This window comes from Acanthamoeba castellanii (genome assembly GCF_000313135.1).
Source record: "Acanthamoeba castellanii str. Neff unplaced genomic scaffold scf7180000084679, whole genome shotgun sequence".
In the NCBI taxonomy this organism is placed as follows: domain Eukaryota; phylum Discosea; order Longamoebia; family Acanthamoebidae; genus Acanthamoeba; species Acanthamoeba castellanii.
In genome coordinates, this window is record NW_004457297.1 from 336,249 (window position 1) to 354,159 (window position 17,911).

At 58.3% G+C, this 17,911-nt stretch overlaps 4 protein-coding genes and 1 pseudogene across 4 annotated transcripts; 4 read left to right on the forward strand and 1 right to left on the reverse strand.

The window, feature by feature from the left end:
* Positions 1-778: 778 nt before the first annotated feature.
* On the forward strand, positions 779-2,814 carry ACA1_374610 (annotated as a pseudogene).
* A 139-nt stretch (positions 2,815-2,953) lies between these two features.
* ACA1_374620 (leucine rich repeat domain containing protein) lies at positions 2,954-6,525 on the forward strand (the record flags this gene model as incomplete). The annotated part of the gene is made up of 14 exons (XM_004334358.1): positions 2,954-3,051; positions 3,173-3,258; positions 3,334-3,738; positions 3,918-4,217; positions 4,295-4,348; positions 4,495-4,623; positions 4,713-4,928; positions 5,028-5,162; positions 5,270-5,382; positions 5,450-5,601; positions 5,728-5,836; positions 5,925-6,027; positions 6,108-6,267; positions 6,369-6,525. Coding segments are annotated over 14 exons (2,217 nt in total), but the record flags the coding sequence as incomplete, so codon positions are not given.
* A 133-nt stretch (positions 6,526-6,658) lies between these two features.
* ACA1_374630 (hydrolase, TatD family protein) lies at positions 6,659-7,877 on the reverse strand (the record flags this gene model as incomplete). The annotated part of the gene is made up of 6 exons (XM_004334359.1): positions 6,659-6,785; positions 6,857-6,963; positions 7,057-7,187; positions 7,269-7,467; positions 7,558-7,722; positions 7,818-7,877. 6 exons carry the CDS (start codon positions 7,875-7,877, stop codon positions 6,659-6,661), a joined length of 789 nt encoding a protein of 262 aa, XP_004334407.1.
* Positions 7,878-8,308: 431 nt separating this feature from the next.
* Positions 8,309-10,544, forward strand: ACA1_374640 (glycerone kinase; the record flags this gene model as incomplete). Its single annotated transcript, XM_004334360.1, has 8 exons — positions 8,309-8,432; positions 8,531-8,554; positions 8,587-8,738; positions 8,864-9,122; positions 9,212-9,324; positions 9,404-9,528; positions 9,623-10,207; positions 10,352-10,544. The coding sequence occupies 8 exons, from the start codon at positions 8,309-8,311 to the stop codon at positions 10,542-10,544; spliced, it is 1,575 nt and encodes a 524-aa protein (XP_004334408.1).
* Positions 10,545-10,724: 180 nt separating this feature from the next.
* Positions 10,725-17,626, forward strand: ACA1_374650 (PH domain containing protein; the record flags this gene model as incomplete). Its single annotated transcript, XM_004334361.1, has 30 exons — positions 10,725-10,751; positions 10,962-11,121; positions 11,271-11,332; positions 11,410-11,481; positions 11,623-11,748; positions 11,856-12,044; positions 12,127-12,210; positions 12,322-12,444; positions 12,551-12,745; positions 12,833-12,917; positions 13,020-13,117; positions 13,203-13,324; positions 13,449-13,512; positions 13,621-13,813; positions 13,989-14,113; positions 14,192-14,267; positions 14,344-14,532; positions 14,647-14,799; positions 14,937-15,035; positions 15,148-15,225; positions 15,347-15,475; positions 15,554-15,673; positions 15,838-15,983; positions 16,083-16,183; positions 16,262-16,416; positions 16,507-16,555; positions 16,628-17,028; positions 17,136-17,248; positions 17,339-17,455; positions 17,561-17,626. 30 exons carry the CDS (start codon positions 10,725-10,727, stop codon positions 17,624-17,626), a joined length of 3,717 nt encoding a protein of 1,238 aa, XP_004334409.1.
* Between the last annotated feature and the right edge of the window lie 285 nt (positions 17,627-17,911).

The window sequence follows — 17,911 nt, forward strand, 5'->3', positions numbered from 1 at the left end:
TTCCGTCGGAACACCAAACAATTTTCCTTTTTACAAATACCACGCATTCCATTCGTTTGTCCACAGAAAACAGGGAAATGACAAAGAAAAACAAGCAAAATGAGAAAAATCAAGATCTAAACGGCTCGATTGGCGAGAGAAGATGGCAGATCGAGGCGTGGGGCTGTTGTGTCCGCTCATCAAGCAGCACATTGGCCGCCTCGGTGGCGACTACCACAAAGACGGACCCTGGGCGAAGGTAGAGGAAGACACAGCGATTGTCATTGACGAACCGGCGCCCCTTCCCGCTACCCAATTCCCATCAGTTGAAGAATCGGTGGCGCCATCAGTCTCCTCATCTGCAAATCAAACGGCGACGTACAGTCCACCAAAAAGCAAGAGCGAAAATGGCGAAGTAATCTCTTCATCTGCCAAGATGTCTGCTGAAAGCGTCGAGATGCCGGACCTCAGCGCCCCCTTCGTGATTAATCACCAGCCCACCACCGCACCGACCACTGCCGCGCCTGCTGCCCCAAGCGAATGCGTCTCGCTCCCACCAGCAGCCGAGGTCACCGCCGTCACGACCACCACACCCTCGGCCTCTGAGGCCGCCCCAGCCCCAGCTCCAGCTCCAGCCGAAGCGGCGCCGGCGGCAGCACCCGCGCAAGACCTCGGCCGCAGCGACGTGGTCAAGATGGAAGTGGAGGCACCTGCACCCGCGCCAGCGCCAGCACAAGAGCCAGCGCCAACGACGGCCGCGCAAACAGAGCCACCGGCGCCGACCAAGACAGAAGACACGATGGAGCTGGAGGCCCCGGCACCAGCAGCGCCTGCACCGGCGCAAGCACCCGCAGCGGCCCTGGACGCCGCGCCCGTGGAGTCGACACCGGCGGTGGCGGTGGCGGTGGAGCAGGTACCGGCCGCACAGACAGCGAAGACGGAAGAGAAGGTGGTGGAGGTGGTGGAGGCGGCGGTGCCCGCGGGGCTAACGGAGCCGACGGGCGCCGTGCCGGTACCGTCGGTGTCGAGCGGCGAGCAGCCGGCTGGCGACCATGGCATGGTGGTCAAGATCGAGGAGCCCAGCGGCGGTGCGGCGCCTGTGGCCCGCGAAGCTGAAGCAGCAGTGCCGGCGCCGGTCACAACGACAACGCCGATGGGAGCGACAACGGCGACTCCAACGGAAGCAACGACAACGCCGATGCCGACGCCGATGCCGACGACGCCGGTGAACGTGGAGATGAGCAACATATCGATCTCGTCCGACCTGCCCACCACGGCCTTCACCACGACGCTCAAGGAGGAATTCGTGGAGTCGGCCAGCTCGACCACCGAAAACACGCCGCTCCCGTCGCCGCAGCGCACCGCGGCCGGTGCCACCTTCGCCGCGCCGTCGGCTTCGGCTTCGCGACCGCAGATCATCATCGAAGACGGCTCCTTCCTCTCGTCTCAATTCGCGTCGGGCGCAGCGTCGCACTCCCCGTCTTCATCGCTCGGCGCGCCGCAAGCCGCTGCTGCTGACGAAGCGATGATGGCCGACGGCTCGGGCGGTGCGAGAGCGGGCCGGAGCGGCGCCGGCAGGGCCAGCAGGAAGAGGGAGGGCGGCGAGATCAAGGAGGAGGCCGCGGGGGTCGGCCACAGCAGAGAGCGGCGCGACTCGAAGCGACAGAGGACCAGCTTCAGCGGGCCCTCGTCGCGATCGGCGAGCGGTCGTCGGTCCATGACCGGCGAAAGCAACGGCGCCGACGACAGTACGAGCTCAGCCCCACGACGCGACTCTTCCTTCTCTGAGTGTCTCACCACCACCACCACACAGTTGATGATGTGGGGAGACACTTGCAGGTGATGAAGTACAACCAGGAGGCCCTCAACCAGCGCAAGGCGCAGATGGGCCATTTCCAGCAGACGCTCAGTGCCACGGGCGGCGGCGGCCTCGCGGCGCCCTTCCCGCACCTGCTGGCTCACTCGCCCACCACCAGCGGTTCGCCGGCGTCCGAGGTCTCAAACCTGCGGCGGCAGCGAGTGCTCGAGGGTCTGCCCGAACCCATCAACAGCTTCATGTGCAACGTACAGTGGCCAGAGGGTGTCACATACAAGAAGGTACGTGTGTGTGTGTGTGTGTGTGTTGTCGCTCACGTGTCGCTCACTCGATCGCTACAGCTCTCGGCGTCAGGACACGTGGACTACGTGCAGTACAACCGCATCTCGTTCTTCTCGGGCCTGTCGTCCTGCTACGAGGCGCTGGAGTGCATCGACCTCAGCCTGTACAAGCAGTGCCGCAATGGCTCCACCTACGTGCTCCCCATTGGTATGACGACACAACACAGTTGCTCGCTCGCTCTCGTCTGACGCGCAGCTGCTCTTGTTGCGCATTCCTCGAATCGTTGTTGTTGTTACCACAGGCAAGTGCATCTCGTACGAAGACAAGGCGCCGCATTGGTTGATCATGTCCATCGTCGACACCGACGATCCGACCCTCATCATCGTCAACGCCAGGTCTCTCCTCCCCTCATCCACCCACTCCCTGTGTGTCGTTGGTCGAGTCGTTGGTCGTGTCAAGTTTATTGACTCGCTGTACGCAGCCCGTCGGTCTCGAGTGCGCCGCCACCGCAGCCGCCTGCGGGCGCACCCTCGCCCGGCCTCGCCCCGGCGCCTCTTGGCAACGCGCCGCCGGGCGTTTTGCCGGCGGGTTCTCCCTCCCTGCCCGGCATGTCGGGAAACCTCAGCGCCTCGCCGCAGTCCGCCCTCGGCCTGGCATCGACGCCCGGCGCGCCCGGCTCGACCACGTCCGTCGATGAAAGTCTCCTGTCCAGCAGTACGTGGTCCATCATCGCATAACGCACAAGCTTGTGATGCTCGCTTCGCTGACTGGCTGGCCTTGTCACTGACATGGACGTGGTTGTGTGCTGTGTGCTGTGCTGTGTGCTGTGTGCTGTGTGCTGTGTGCTGTGTGCTGTGTGTGTGCACCGGTGAAGGCACGGGCGATGATGCCTCCTCTTTTTCGGACAACCTGGTGGCCCAGTACCTCTCGCACTTCCTGGCCTACCTCGAGCCCGAGCCCTCCGACGACAAATCGTACCGTTCCTCCCTCAACATACTGTATATTGTTATTTTTTGAACTATTTTCGTATTATATATCTATTTATTTTTATATTAATTAACAATGTCGTGTCGTTGTGTGCGTGCACTTGGACAGGGGCGAAGAGGAGAATCGCACCTACTACACCCTCGAGGATGCCTTTGACGCCGTGTCCACTTCCGCGCGACCCACCAAGACATTCCGTACATTCCTTGCTTTCTTTCTTTCTCTCCTCATTCAGCCTGCATATTGACTTTGTTGTTGGTGTGCGCTGGCAGGACCGGCCTCGCCCAACATTCCCTCGGGGGGCAGCGCCTATGCCTCGTCGGCCTACGGCCAGGAGCAAACGAACAACTCCATCTTCGACATGCCGCCGGTGTCGCCTTCTTCTTCGTCTTCGATGACCATGCCCGGCGGCGGCGGCGGCGTCACGCTGTCGTCGACCGACCTGCGCGCACCGCCCACCGATGGCCTGCCCGGCCACCCGTCGCCCATGTCGTACCATCACCATCACCACCACCACGTAGCCTCGGCACCGTCGTCGTCGTCGCAACTCCCGCCCGCCGCGCAGCCACAGCCGCACCCCTACGCCTCCGCACCATCGTCGTCGTCGTCGGGATTCGGCATCTTCACACCGCCGGCGCTCGGGTCCCTCGACGACCACCTTCTCAAGATGCAGAGCGGTACCACTTCTCGCCCTTTGTCGCGTCGTTGGTCGTGTCGCGTCGTGTCGTAATCGTGCTAACGGACCTTGCAGGCAATGTCAACCCACATTCGGGGTACCCGTCCCACCTGTCACCCTCGTCTCACCTCACTTCCGCCGCCGCCACCAGCACCTCTTCTTCTTTTTCCTCCTCTTCAGCTCCTTCACAGCTTCCGCCACCACCCGCGTCGCCTTACTCATCGCACCTCTTCAGTTCGTACACCTCCACCACCTCCGCCTCCACCACCGCCAGCAGCAGCCACGCCGGCGGTGTCGGTGATGCGTCCCTGGTGTCGCCCTCGGGCGGCGCCGCAGCCACGGGGTCCTACCCCTCGTCGGGCATAGGACCTGCCGGCGGGTCCTATTCCTCCTCGCCCTATCCGGTCAGCTTGGCCTCGGCCTCCCCCTCCGACCACGGCGTACTTGAGCGAACCGCCGAGGCTACCGACAGCTTCAAAGGTAACGCGCCACCGCACACGCGCGCACGCGCACACGCGAACACGTACATTTACGCCTAACGCTCCGGTGGAACGCAGTGCTTCGGCTCAACCTGAACAAACAATACATCCCTTCGCTGCCTCCGATGATCGGTACGCGCATCTCTCTCTGTGTGTGTCGTGTGTCGTGTGTCGTGTGTCGTGTGTGTGACGACGGGAAGGCTGGCCAGCTGTGTGTGGGGCCAAGAGACTCACACTAGCGCGGTTGATCGTGGGCCACCAAAAACGCGAACGCGCAGGGCGACTGCGATTCCTGCAGACGATCAACCTGCGGCGCAACCACCTGCAGGAGCTGCCCGCCGAGTTTGGCGAGCTGCGCGATCTGCAGTACCTCACGCTCAGCTTCAACCGCCTCCAGAGACTTCCCGGTAATTCCACATACAACGCACGCGTGTCGTGTCGTGTCGTGTCATGTCGTGTGCGCACGAGCAGAGCTAACCGAGTGGGCTCTCTCCAGACACGTTTGGGAATCTCACGAATCTGCGCATGCTGGACCTCCACTCGAACAAGCTGACGCGGCTGCCGGACTCGTTCGTCAAGCTCGGGCGCCTGGAGTACCTCACCGTCTCGTACAATCAGCTCAACTCGCTGCCGCGCGGGTTCGGCGACCACTTCCACCGCCTCGAGTTCCTCAACCTCGAGAACAACCAACTCAGTTCTCCGCCCAGCAGCGGTACACGCCGCACACGCACGCGCCGCACACGCACACGCCGCACGCACCGATTGAAACGTTGTCTCACGTTCGCGCGATCGATCGGTCGATTTGCTGCAGAGGGCCTTCTGATGCCGATGGCAAACGAAGACGACGATGGGAACACGCACTCGCTGGTCATCACCCCGCAAAGCAATTTCAGCTCCCTCATCACCCTGCGCGTGGGCTGCAACCAGCTCACCACCTTCCCACCCGGTACGGCACCACCGCCCCAACACTGCAATTTTTACTTTTGTTCTGGTTTGGTTTGTTTTGTTGTGTTTGTTGACGACGACGGTGGTGGTGATGATTCGACGACGCAGGGCTGTGCGACTACGTGACGACGCTGCACGAGTTGAACCTCTCGCGAAACCAGATCAGCTACATACCGCCCGCCATCACCAACCTGACCAACCTGCGGCTCCTCTACCTCGGGGTACCCACCACCGCCCACCACCCACCACCGCCCCCCGCCGCTCACCACGTGATCGATCAACCACCAGGTCAATCCGATCGAGGTGATACCGCGCAGCATCGGCGTGCTCGAGAACCTCTACGTGCTGGGCATCCACCAGACGTTCATCGCCGACCTGCCCGAAGAGCTGACGCTTCTCCACAACCTCGAGACCCTCTACCTCCGCAAGAACGCCTTCCGGTACGTGTGCAAATAAATAAATATATTATATTATATTATTATGTAACATTATAAATTTATTGTTATTATGGATTATTAATAATTTTTTTCTTATTTCTTATTCTTATTTTATGACGGACGACACAGGGTGCTGCCGGACGTGATCTTCCAGATGACAATGCTCCGCAAGCTCGACCTCAACTTCATTCGCATGACCAACCTGCCGGGCGAGATCGGCCAGCTCACCAACCTCGAGGTACGCGCCCCCCTTCTCCCTCTCCGCGCGCGCAAGCCCATGCCCGGGAGAAGCGATCTGAATTGCATTGGTATTGCTTCGCGAGCAGATCCTGCAGCTGCGCGAGACGATGATCAAGGTCCTGCCGCGCGAGATCACCAACCTCAGGAAGCTGACCGACCTCGACCTCAGCCTCAACAACATGACCACCGGTACACCACACACGCTCGCACGCACGCACACGACGGTCACCACTGACACCTCTGCTCTGGGCCTCTCTCGTGTCATCCAGTGCCGGAGGAGGTGCTCGAGCTAGCCAACCTCCGCACGCTGGAGATCATGTACAACCACCTCCAGACCCTGCCGCCCGAGCTCGGCAACAAGCTGGGCCGATTAAAGAACCTGGACGTGAGCCACAACAAGCTTACCAAGCTGCCCCCGTCCATCGCCAAGTACGCACCTGTGTGTGTGTGTGTGTCGTGCGTGTGTGTCGTGCGTGTGTGTCGTGCGTGCGTGCATTGAACTTACAGAATCGTGTGTGCGGAACACGCAGGTTGGTGGAGTTGCGTCAGCTGGATTTGTCGTGCAACAAGCTGCCGCACATCCCCGAGGAGGTGCTCCGGCTGCCGCACCTCAAGTTCCTCTCCTTCGGCTACAACAAGCTCACCAACGACGAGAAGAAGACCCTCAAGAAGCGCTTCAAGGACTGAAGCAGGGGACCATTCAGTACATGTGGTCCATTCAGCACCTCCACTTTCGCTCAACAAACAGAAAGCCCAAACGATTGGCCAATTCACCACACGACACACGACACGCGCCGTGCACATTGTTTTATATTTTTTTTTACACGCCGTACATGCGTCGGGTGTTGTCGCGCGCGGCTTGGAGCACCTGCGCGAGCGGCATGCCCTTGAGCTCGCCCACCTTCTTCGCAATGAACGGCACATGGCCCGAGTGGCACACCTTGCCCCTGCACGCGCCACACACAATAAATGATACACGCGTGACACACACGACACACATATGGCTGTTGGTCTGTACCGATAGGGGGCTGGGGTCATGTAGGGTCCGTCTGTCTCGAGGAGGATGCGCTCGAGCGGCACATGTCGTACCACCTCGCTCAGGTCGCTGGCGCCAAACGTGATCACCTGTGAAGAATGACGCATTGTTTGCATTCACAAGATTCCGACGATGGTGGTTGGTGGTGGCTGGTGGAGCAGGAAGCGGTGGAGGAAACGCACCCCGGTGTAGCCGATGAAGAGGTTGGGCCACTCGTCGAGCAGCGACTTGGCCATGTCCAAGGAGGACGTGAAGCAGTGGACATGCACCCGCCACTCCTTCGGCACGTGCTCCTTCATTATCTTTAAGGTGTCTGTCGCCACTCCATCAGCACCTCGCACGACACACGACACGACACGACCAACGACACGACACGACGACACACGCGACTTACCCTCTTCGGCCTCTCGGGTGTGGATGACGAGAGGTTTGTTGTGTTGGACGGCCAGCTGTATCTGGCGCGCGAACACTTGTCGCTGCGTGGCGGGATCGGACAGGTTGTAGTGGTAGTCGAGCCCGATCTCGCCCCAGGCCAGCGTCTTGGGCAGAGCCATCGCCTCCACCAGCTCCCGCTCCACTTCGTCGGTGTACGTCTGCGCCTGCCATTCACATGTGTGTCAGCCGCCACCGCACACGCACGCACACGCACACGCACACGCACACGCACACGCACACGCACGAACCACGTGAGGGTGAATGCCGAAGGCGGCGTAGACGTCGTCGAAGTGGAGCAGCTGCCGCACGGGCTCGATGGAGCCGACGTCGGCGCTCACCGTCACGCAGCCGCCGAATCCGTTCCTGAAGTACTCGCCACGGAAGGCGGGGAAGCCCTCCAGCTCCACCTTGAACTGTTGATATTTCAAATATATAAATAAAATGATTAATCCATATATAGATAATTTAGGTAAACAAATCAATAAATCGTTGGTTTAAAAGTGCGTACGCGAGGAAGGATTTGGTCGAGGTGGGTGTGGGTGTCGAAGTAGGGCGTGAGGCCCTCCATCTCGGGCAGGTTGGGGATGGCTGGCTGCGCTTGCTCCTTCTTCTTTTTGCTCGATTGTGCATTCGATTTCTGTGGTGCTGCGGCAGGTGTCGATGCCGTTGTTGAGAGTGCCGCTGCGCCGCCAGTGCAGCCACACTCTCCGAGAAGGGCAGATGAAGTGCTTGCCGGGGTTGCCATCTTGAGGAATCCCGCCGTTGCTCTCCGCATCGATCTCCGGTACGAACAGAATAAAAAGTAAAATCATGAAAAACTCTGTATTTTCGTGTTGTCGATTCTGTGGGTGTGGCTCTGCTGTAGGATGAAGAAACTTCTGAATGATCCCACCAAAGTGGTGCGTTGAGCGATTTTATGCATTATTTATTACTTCATCTTCTTCTGCTCCACTGGGGGGGGGGGCAATACACTGACCACGGGTGGCACAGGTGGAGGAGATGATCGAGGGACTGGTGTGGAGCCGGCCCAGTCTGCTCAAGCTACACGACCACAACGTCGTGGTGCGGCGCGACATGGCGGAGGACGCCGCGCTACGCGACCAGCGAGTGGCCTTGGTCAGCGGTACTGCTACTACCACCGCCTCCTGCGTCCGCGTGCCACTTGTCGCTTGCCAGTCAGCTGACTTATCTTCATCTTCAAAACATTGAAGGTGGCGGCAGCGGACATGAACCCGCCCATGCCGGGTTCGTTGGACAGGGCCTTCTATCGGCCGCAGTGGCGGGTGATGTGTTCACGAGCCCGGCGCCCGACGCCATTGTTGCGGCCATCAAGGCGGTCACCGGCTCGAAGGGCTGCCTGCTCATCGTGAAGAACTACACCGGCGACCGCCTCAACTTTGGCCTCGCGGCCGAGATCGCCCGCTCGGAGGTAGCTTGCCATTATTACCACCACCGCCTACCACCATCGAGGCATTGATCGAGGTGCACCGCTGGATCGGGTCGTGAGAGCACCAACTCAAGCTCACGCCTTTCAATCACATCAACACACTCCAGGGCCTGCAAGTCAATATCGTGACGTGGCTCGACGACGTCGCCTTGGCATCGGACGACTCCGCAACAGGCCGCAGGGGCATTGCTGGCACGGTGCTGGTGCACAAGCTCGCCGGAGCCGCGGCGGAGGAGGGCAAGTCCCTGGAGGAGGTCACTCGTGTGGCCAGGCGCGTGGCCGAGAATGTGCGCACCATGGGCGTCGCGCTGAGCCCCTGCATCGTGCCCGCGGTGGGCAAGCCGACCTTCACGCTCCCGCCTAACGGTATGCCCCCGGGGGGGCTTATGCATGAGCCGTCGCATTTCGTTCTTTCTATATCTCCGCCGTCGTTCGTTCTTCATTCTTTTTTGCAGAGGTTGAGCTCGGACTGGGCATTCACGGCGAAGCCGGTGTCAGGAAGCAGCCGCTGGAGTCGGCCGACGCCACCGCCGATCAACTGCTCACCGCTATCCTGGCCGACGCCAAGGTATACCAAAATGCCTTTCCACCAACGCATTCCGCACATTTCTCGCGGACTCGGGACCCTAACCACAAATTGCCGCCAGCTTGCAGAGAAGAGCCGCGTGGCCGCGATGGTGAACAACCTCGGCGCCACGACCAGCATGGAGCTCTACATCGTCGCGCGCAGGGTGCTTCGCTTTTTGGAGGAGAAGGGATTCGTCGTAGAGAGGTACACTCGTGTGTGTGTTGTGTGTGTGGTGTGTGTCGTGTGTGTCGTGTGTGTGTGTGTGTGTGTGACTCAAATGGCCTTTGGTGCATTCCAGGTTGCTGGTGGGCACCTACATGACGGCTCTGGAGATGGCCGGCTTGTCGGTGTCGCTGCTCCCCATCGACGACGAAGCGCTCTCGCTGCTGGACGCGCCCGCTGCCCACGACGCTGCGTGGCACGGCTTCTCCCGTGCGGCGCCCAGCCGCAAGCACGCCTACACCGCAGCGCCGCCCGCCACGTCAGCCGCGTCGGCCGCTCCTTCGCCTTCGCCCGACGCGGCCCACCTGGTCGACGTGGTCGAGCAGGTCATCGCCGCCGTGCTCCAGCACGAGGAGCTGCTCACCCAGCTCGACCAGCAGACGGGCGACGGCGACTTTGGCGTGACCCTGGCGCGCGGCGGGAAGGCCGTGCGCGCCAAGCTGGCCGACCTCCGCACCGCCGGCTCGGTGGCCGACGCCCTGCACGCCCTCGGCATGGAGCTGCAGCGCAGCATGGGCGGCACCTCGGGCGCGCTCTACGGCGTCTTCTTCCTCCGCATGTCCGACGCGCTACGCAAAGCACCCACCGGCCATCAGTGGGCCGAGGCGCTCAAGGCCGGCACCGACGCCATCGGCCACCTCGGCGGCGCCAAGCTAGGCACGTTATTTTTATTACTATTTATTGGTTATTGATTTATTATAATGGTTTAAAAAAACTGTTGTGCAGGTGATGCTACGATGATGGACGCGCTGCTGCCGGCCACGGAGGCCTACGTGCGTACGGTCGGGAGTGGGGATTGGGGCAGCGCGCTGGCGGCCGCCGCGGAGGCCGCGCGCAAGGGAGCCGAGTCGACCAGCGAGCTCGTGCGGCGCAAGGGCCGCGGCACCTACCTGGGCGAGCGGGCCAAGGGCCACAAGGACGCCGGCGCCGAAGCCGTCGCCCTCCTCCTCGACGCCCTCCTCCACACCCTGCGCCCTTCCACCTCTTCTTCCTCCTAATCGAGCACTACTGCGACTGTTCGCCAAAGAAGAAGACGGTGATGCAGGTGCTATGTTGTTGTGGTCGTGGGCGGATTTAACCGGCCACGGGGAATTACACACCAATAGCACACGGGCGTGTGCGACTTTTTCTGTTCTTCAGTTCAGGTTTTAGCCAGATTTGGCCTCTCGGTAGAGAGAATGAAAAAGATCCTGTCCTCCTTTGGCGTAAAGGAGATCGCGCAGCGAGAGGAAGATGCCCAACTCAACCTCCACGCTAAGGCACCCCCCTTTCCTCAATTTCCATTCAACAATTATGAAAACAATTAAGAATTAAACAATTAAGAATTTAAACAATACTATGTGCAAGCCTCTCTTCGTGGATCTAGAAATATTTATTCTTTATAATAAGAATATTAATAAACAATAAATCTACAGCGGCTGGATTCGACGAAGACGAACCTGAGGGAGATTCACGAGCGGCTGTCAAAGAGGAGCCAGCAGACCCCTTCCATCGTCGAGGGCAACCGCAGGCTGGGCCGTTCGTTCACCGCCTTTGGCGACTTTCTCACGTCTGTGCGCGAGGACCCCGAGCTCGGTACGCGCCCTTCCCTTTCCTTCTTGTCACCACCACTACGCTTTTTTGTTTTTATTATTAAGTAATAAAATACTATTTAAATTGATAATAATAAGAAGAATAATAATAATAGTAATATTAATTTAATATGTCATGTTGTGTGCGTTAAGGTGAGTGCCTGGCGAAGGTCGGCCTCCTGGAGATCCTATTGAGCGACCTCCTCGAGAAATGGGTAAGGCGCGAGCTGAGCCGCTCAGCTTTGTCTCGGTGCTTTGTTCGTTGGCTGACTGCTGCCTCTCCACCCACCAGAACACGGCGTCGGTTGATAAGCTCGAGGACCCCATCAACGAGTTCATCAAGGGAGAGGTCGCTGCTGCCGAGGTGCGTACTTATCATCTTTTTAATTTTTCTTTCTTTCTATGTATATATAAAAGTCGCTCCAGCCAATCAGATGCATCCTTTGCTGATCGCACACTCGCAATATATATCTATATATGTATTTATGGTTGGCACCGCCAACAGCAAGAGAAAAAGCACTATGACAAGGCCAAGGCCGCGTTCGAGGCTGCCGACACCAAGCTGCGCCAGCTGAAGAGCAAGGAGGACGCCAAGGCTTTCGACATCGAAAAGGAGCGGAACGTGCTCCAGGTACACCTGCCTCTCCTCTCCTCTTCCAGCGTCGTGTCGAGAAGCTAAGCTTGTGCGGTGGTGCGTGTGCGGTGGTGTGTGCGTGTCGTGCGTGTTCTGTTGCTTAGGAGCGGTACCTCGAGAGTCGCGATCAAGCACAGACGGCCCTGGCTGATGCCTTCGAAAAGAACAAGTTCTCCACGCTGGAAAAGATGTGCGACTACATCGACGCGCAGCATCACTACTACAAGAGCGCGCTCGAAGCCGTCGAGCTCACCAAGCAGAAGGTCGACGACTACCGCCGCTACATCACCAAGGTATTATTCCTCTAATAATATGAATAAATAATAATAATAAATCATAAATAAGTAATTAATTGAACTGGTCTTTGCAATGCAGAAAAAGAAGGAGTACCGAAGCACCCGAGGCGCTGGGGGAGCAGGTGGTCAGGAAGAAGCCGACAGCGACGGCGAAGAAGATGAGGTACGCGTGCTGTACTCACTCACTCACTCACTTCAATTTCTTCTCATTGTTTTGAATAACCCAAATGGGCACAATGTTTTGTTTGTGTTTTTTCTGGCTTGCTTTTTGCAGGCCCGGACTGGCGGCGAGGTGGTGAGGCAGGGCTGGCTGCATCGCTCCGTGGGCAAGTCGTCGTGGAAGAAGTCCTGGGTGGTCGTCAAGTACAAGTACATGTATTATTACTCCAATCCCGACGTGCGTCACATCTCTCCCTCCCTCTCTCACCCTTAGCATATATCGCATTCTTACATTTTTTTTAAATCTAATTAATTTTTTGCGTGTCTGTGGCGACACGATGCAGTCCTCGCTGGGCGGAGTGGTGCGACTGACGCACTGCTCGGTCAACGTCTCAACTCGCAAAGAGTTCTGCTTTGCCATCAACGGCCGGTTGTCGTCCCAATTTTTCTACTCCAAGAGCGACGCCGACATGCAGGCCTGGATGGAGGCGGTCAAGACCTGCATCGAAGAAGAGGAGGCCCACGAGACTCGACAACTCGTACGTGTTACGCGTGTGCGGTGAGTGCGTGTGCGTGTGCGGTGGTTGGCGTGTGCGTGTGCGCTGCATGCCAACACTTCTTTGTAGGGAAAGGAAGAGATCAAGGGCAACGTGTACGTTGAGGAAGAGGAACTACAGGACGAACCCGAGGAGGAGATCAACAATGTGGAAGGTGCGCTCCGCTTATTATTATTTTTGTCATGACCCCCCTGACTGGAGTGTTTGTTTCCCCCTAATCCTTGTCTTCTGCGACGCCTACACACTCGACACACAGATCCGGTGCAGAGGGTGCACCTGCAGCTGGTCAGGGACGAAAAGAAGTACCTGGGCTGCCTCACGCGGCTCAACAAGATGTATATGCTGCCGCTCACGGTACCCCCCCCCAAATCTCCATCGCTGGCTCTCTGATAGTGCGTAATGCTTATTACTTTGGTGTCCCACTTGTTTCCTTTGCCAGGCTGATCCCAAGTTGAAGGGCAAGATCCAGCCCGATGAACTGGCCGCCATGTTCGGCAACATCAAACCGTTAACCACCTTCCACACAAACTTGCTCAAGCAACTCGAGAGCGTCGAGGCCAAGTACGAATTGCACACTCTATTTCTTTTTTTAATTGTTATTGTTATTATTATTATTGGCACTGGGAGTAATAGAATAATACATTATTTATTATTTATTGGGTTTTTCTCATCAACACCACAACAGGGAAGTGAGCGCCGTTTTCCTGCATAATCTCCAGGAGCTCGAGAGCGTCTACACGTCCTACCTGGTACAGCAAACCCAAGTGCCGCGGCAACCACACACCACTTGTGTTTTGCTGTTCGTCAGCTGACCTTTCGAATTCCTTCCGGGCCTCGTTCAACTATGAACTGCGCAGATGAAACTGAGCAACGGGATGCATTCGCTGAACGCCTGCAAGCAGCGCGTCAAGGTCATCAAGCAGTTCCTCACCGAGCGGGAGGAGATCCTGGGCGAGGGCAACGAGCTGGCCACCCTCCTCGCCCTCCCGGTGCAGCGCGTCGCCCAGTACACCAACGTCGTTCAGTATCTCATCGTCACCGGCTCGCCTGGTATGCGCCATCTTCTCCACTCGCGCTCACCTCACACTCCACCCACGCCGGCGCAAGAATGATGGTCGATCAGTGACGGTATGCGCGGAATGCTGATGATTGTGATCGTGTGCGCGTGTGCGTGTGCGTGTATCTTGTGATGGTTGGCTTTTTTGTATACCGTGCCAATGCGCAGATTCAACGTTGGATGCCGCGCACGACGCGTTGAAGGCCCTCACCGGCAAGCTCAACCAGTGCTCGGCCTCGTCCGCCTCGCTGGGCAAGATCCTCGATGTGCGCCGCCGCCTCCACAACTACGACGTACGCCCCACAAACATTTTCTTTCCTTTTCTTTCTTTTCTTTGATTGTTACTGGTCACTCAAGTGTGTTTGTTACAGGGCAACTTGGTCGATCCGCACCGCAGGCTGTTGCGCGAGGGTCCCGTCCAAGTGCAGCTCCCAGCGCCGCCTACTGGTACTCTCTCTTTCTCTCTCCGCCTCTCTCGTCACCGCTCATTTGATTGACCTCCTTGGTGCGAACGTGAAAAAAGGACCGGGAATGGCGGCGGCCTCGGGGGAGGCGGGCTCGCGATTGACGCGAAAGCCCACGGGCATGACCGCGATCTACCTCTTCCTGTTCAACGACCTCATGCTCCTTACCAAGGCGCCCACCATCTCGCGCACCACCTACAAGGTCATCGGCCAGCTCGAGATGCACAAGGCCCATCTGGTCGATGAAGGTACGTGTCGTGTGTGTCGTGTGTGTCGTGTGTGTCGTGTGTGTCGTGTGCCGACCACGGTCTGAATGCGAGTGTGACGTGGCATGACGTGGTGCGTGACGGGGCGTATTGCAGAGTCGGCGACGTTGTTCAAGCTGGAGGAGAAGCAGCGGGGCAAGCACGCCAAGGTCAAGGAGTACGCCATCCAGTGCGAGTCGCCCGAGGAGAAGGCGGCCTGGATGACCTCCCTGCTCAACTCCCTCGATGAGATGAAGGACAAGCGCAAGAGTGCGTACATTTTTTCTCTTTTCTTCTTCTTCGTTCGTTCTTTGCTGTCTTCACTCGCCAAGCGCGATACCGAGTGGTTGAGCCGATGTCTGTTATGTCCTGATTTGAATCTCGGCTTACTGTGTGCCTGTGCTCAGTCTACGGCATCCCGCTCGACCAGTTGATGGCGACGCGCGAGAAGGGTCGGGATGTGCCCACCATCATCGAAAAGGCCACCGAGTGGATCATCATGAACGGTACTCGATTGCCGCACGCACGCACGCACGCACGCACGCACGCACGCACGCACGCACGCACGCACGCACGCACGCACGTGCACTGAAGTGCTCAATCTCACTTCCGTCTTAGCCTTGTCGCACGAGGGCATCTTCCGTAAGGCTGGCCGCCTGGACTCCATCGAGGATTTGAAGGACCTCTTTAACCAGGGTTTGTTCTCTTTCTCGCGTACTCGCCGAACCAATCTTCACGGCTTGACCAACCACTTGCCACTCGTGTCGCGTGTGCGGTTGTGCGTGTGTCGTGCGTGTGTGCGGTCGTGCATGTGCAGGCAAGGCAATCGAGTTTTCGAAGGACGAGGATCCGTATGTGGTGGCGGGAACCATGAACCACTTCCTCATGGAGCTCCCCGATCCCATTCTGACGAACGCCATGTACGACCTCTTCATCGACTCAGTCAGTACGTGCCCCCACAGGCCTTTTGGCCTTTTTCTCTTTCTTTTCTCGAAAGGAAATTTCACACTTTGTCGCGTTTCAGCGGATGGGCAGGCGTCGGTTCCAAGGCTGAGGGATCTCATCGGCCAACTGCCGCCCTACAACCGATACGTGCTGCAGCACCTCATGTCCTTCCTTCAACTCGTCGTCGACCACGAAGCCGGTACACGCACACGACACACACGACACACACGACACACGACACACACGACTCACACGACTCACACGACACGCACGACACGCACGACGCACGACGCACGACACACACGACGCACGACACACGCGAGAGACTAATAATTGATTGTAATGGGCTCTGCCGTGGCACAGACAATAAGATGGGTCCGTCGAATCTGGCGATCGTATTTGGCCCGACGCTGCTGGGCTCCGGCAGTGCGGAATCGATCTTCTCAGACTTCACGGCCAACCAAAAGGTCATCGAGGCCATGATCACCAACTACGCCGCCCTCTTCCAGGTACATGTGCACGCACGCACGCACGCACGCACGCACGCACGCACGCACGCACGCACGCACGCACGCAATACAACTCCGTGTATTGACCGATATTCGCAGGACATTGAAGAGGAACGCATACTCGTCAAGAAGAAGATGCTCGAGGAAGAGGAGGCCGAAAAGAAGAAGCGGGAGATGCAACAGAAGAGAGTGACCGAACGGTAATTCCCTTCTTGTGCGTGTGCGCGTGCGGTGCGGTGGTGCGTGTGCGTGAGCTGACCGCCGCTCCGGGTGTCCAGGTTGGGCGCGATTTCGTTGAAGGGCTCTCCGACGCAGTCGCCAACCAACTCGGGCGAAATACCAGTGCGACCAGCGTTGTCCAGCCGTACCGTCGTGCGCAAGTCCTTCCTTGACCGCGCAGGCGCCCCGCCCTCTCTCCCCTCTCTCCCTCCGGGTACCTACCCTTCTCTCCCCCTTCCGACACGACACGACCAACGACACGTGCATGCCATAATCCATAATTCACACCCCATTCTCTGTTTAGCTCCGACCGGTGATGTACCCCAAGGCACTCAGATTTCTCCTGACTCCGGGTACCTTCTTGCCCTCACTCTCCGCTCATGTTGATTGGTTGGTTGGTTGATGTATTTATTTTAAATAAACAGAACCAAGCAGCTGCCGCCGGTGCCCACGGTGCGCAAGCAGCTGCCGCGGCCGCCAGGCAGCCCCGCCGACGCCCCGTCTCAGGCGTCATCGTCGCCCGCGGCCACGCCGGGCTCGCCCATGCCCGGAGCCAGCGAACGCGCGACCTTCTCGGTGCCCCCGCGCCCCGTGATGCGCGTGGGCACCACCGGCTCCATGCGGCGGCCCGGTGGCACGCCCCTGCCGCCCCCGCCCGGCGGCGCTCCGCCTCAGCAGCCCCTCCCGCTCAGCCCCACTTCTGCCGCCGCTGTGCCGCCAAGGCCGAACTCGGGCGGCTTCGGACTTAGCGTCAGCGCGGGTGTCGGCGGTGGTAGTGACGCGGATCTCGAACCTCTCGTATCCAACATCCGCTCGCTCACCCCTGGTACCATCACACCCGGCACCAGCTGGGGTGGCGCCGAACTACAGAGAACAACTTGTGCTCACTGGTGTGTCGTCGTGTTGCGTGTGTCGTGTGTGTCGTGTGCGTAGGGAGCCTGGTGAAGCAAGGTTGGCTCACCAAGAAGGGAGGCCAGCGAAGGAATTGGAAGACTCGCTGGTGCGTGCTCAAGACGAACGAGTTCAGCTACTACACCAACAAGAAGGTTCGTCTGGACCCTTTTATTTCTTTCTGTTATTTATTATTTTATCTCTCGATTGATATATTAAAAAATGATGTCGATTACGCTGCGCAGGACGCCAAGCCAAAGGGTACGATCGTGTTGAGCGGCATTACGGTGAAGCCCTCTTCGCACAAGGAGTTCTGCTTCGGCATCAGCACCACCGAGCGCACCTACCTCATGGCCGGCAAGGTACCACTTCGACCACTTTGCTCTAGTGTCACACAAAAGCGCGTCTTCCTTCGAACTCGGCGGTCAAGTCTCATCAATCTTCTCCCTGTTCTGTGCTGTGCGTAGGACGCCACGGAACAAGAGGAGTGGGTGACCGCCATCACCGCCTGCTTGAAGAGTCTGGATCCGTGAGCCAGGCTTTCCGCTTCCATCACAGCAACACCACCCTTTGCCACCAACACAATGTAGTTCCAAGAATTTAGTTTTCCAAAATGTTAATTCACATCGATTCTGTTTTGTTCCTTTTCAAAAGAAAAACAAAAGGAGGAGGAGAGGAAGTCATGGCAAGAAAGAAACGAACCGCAAGGACGACGCCCACGGTAATCCCCACCACGAGTGCTGACCCCTTCGAAGACCCAGACCTCGGTAAAAATATAAAGCCCTCCAAAAAACTTGATTAAAAATTTGTGCCACAAT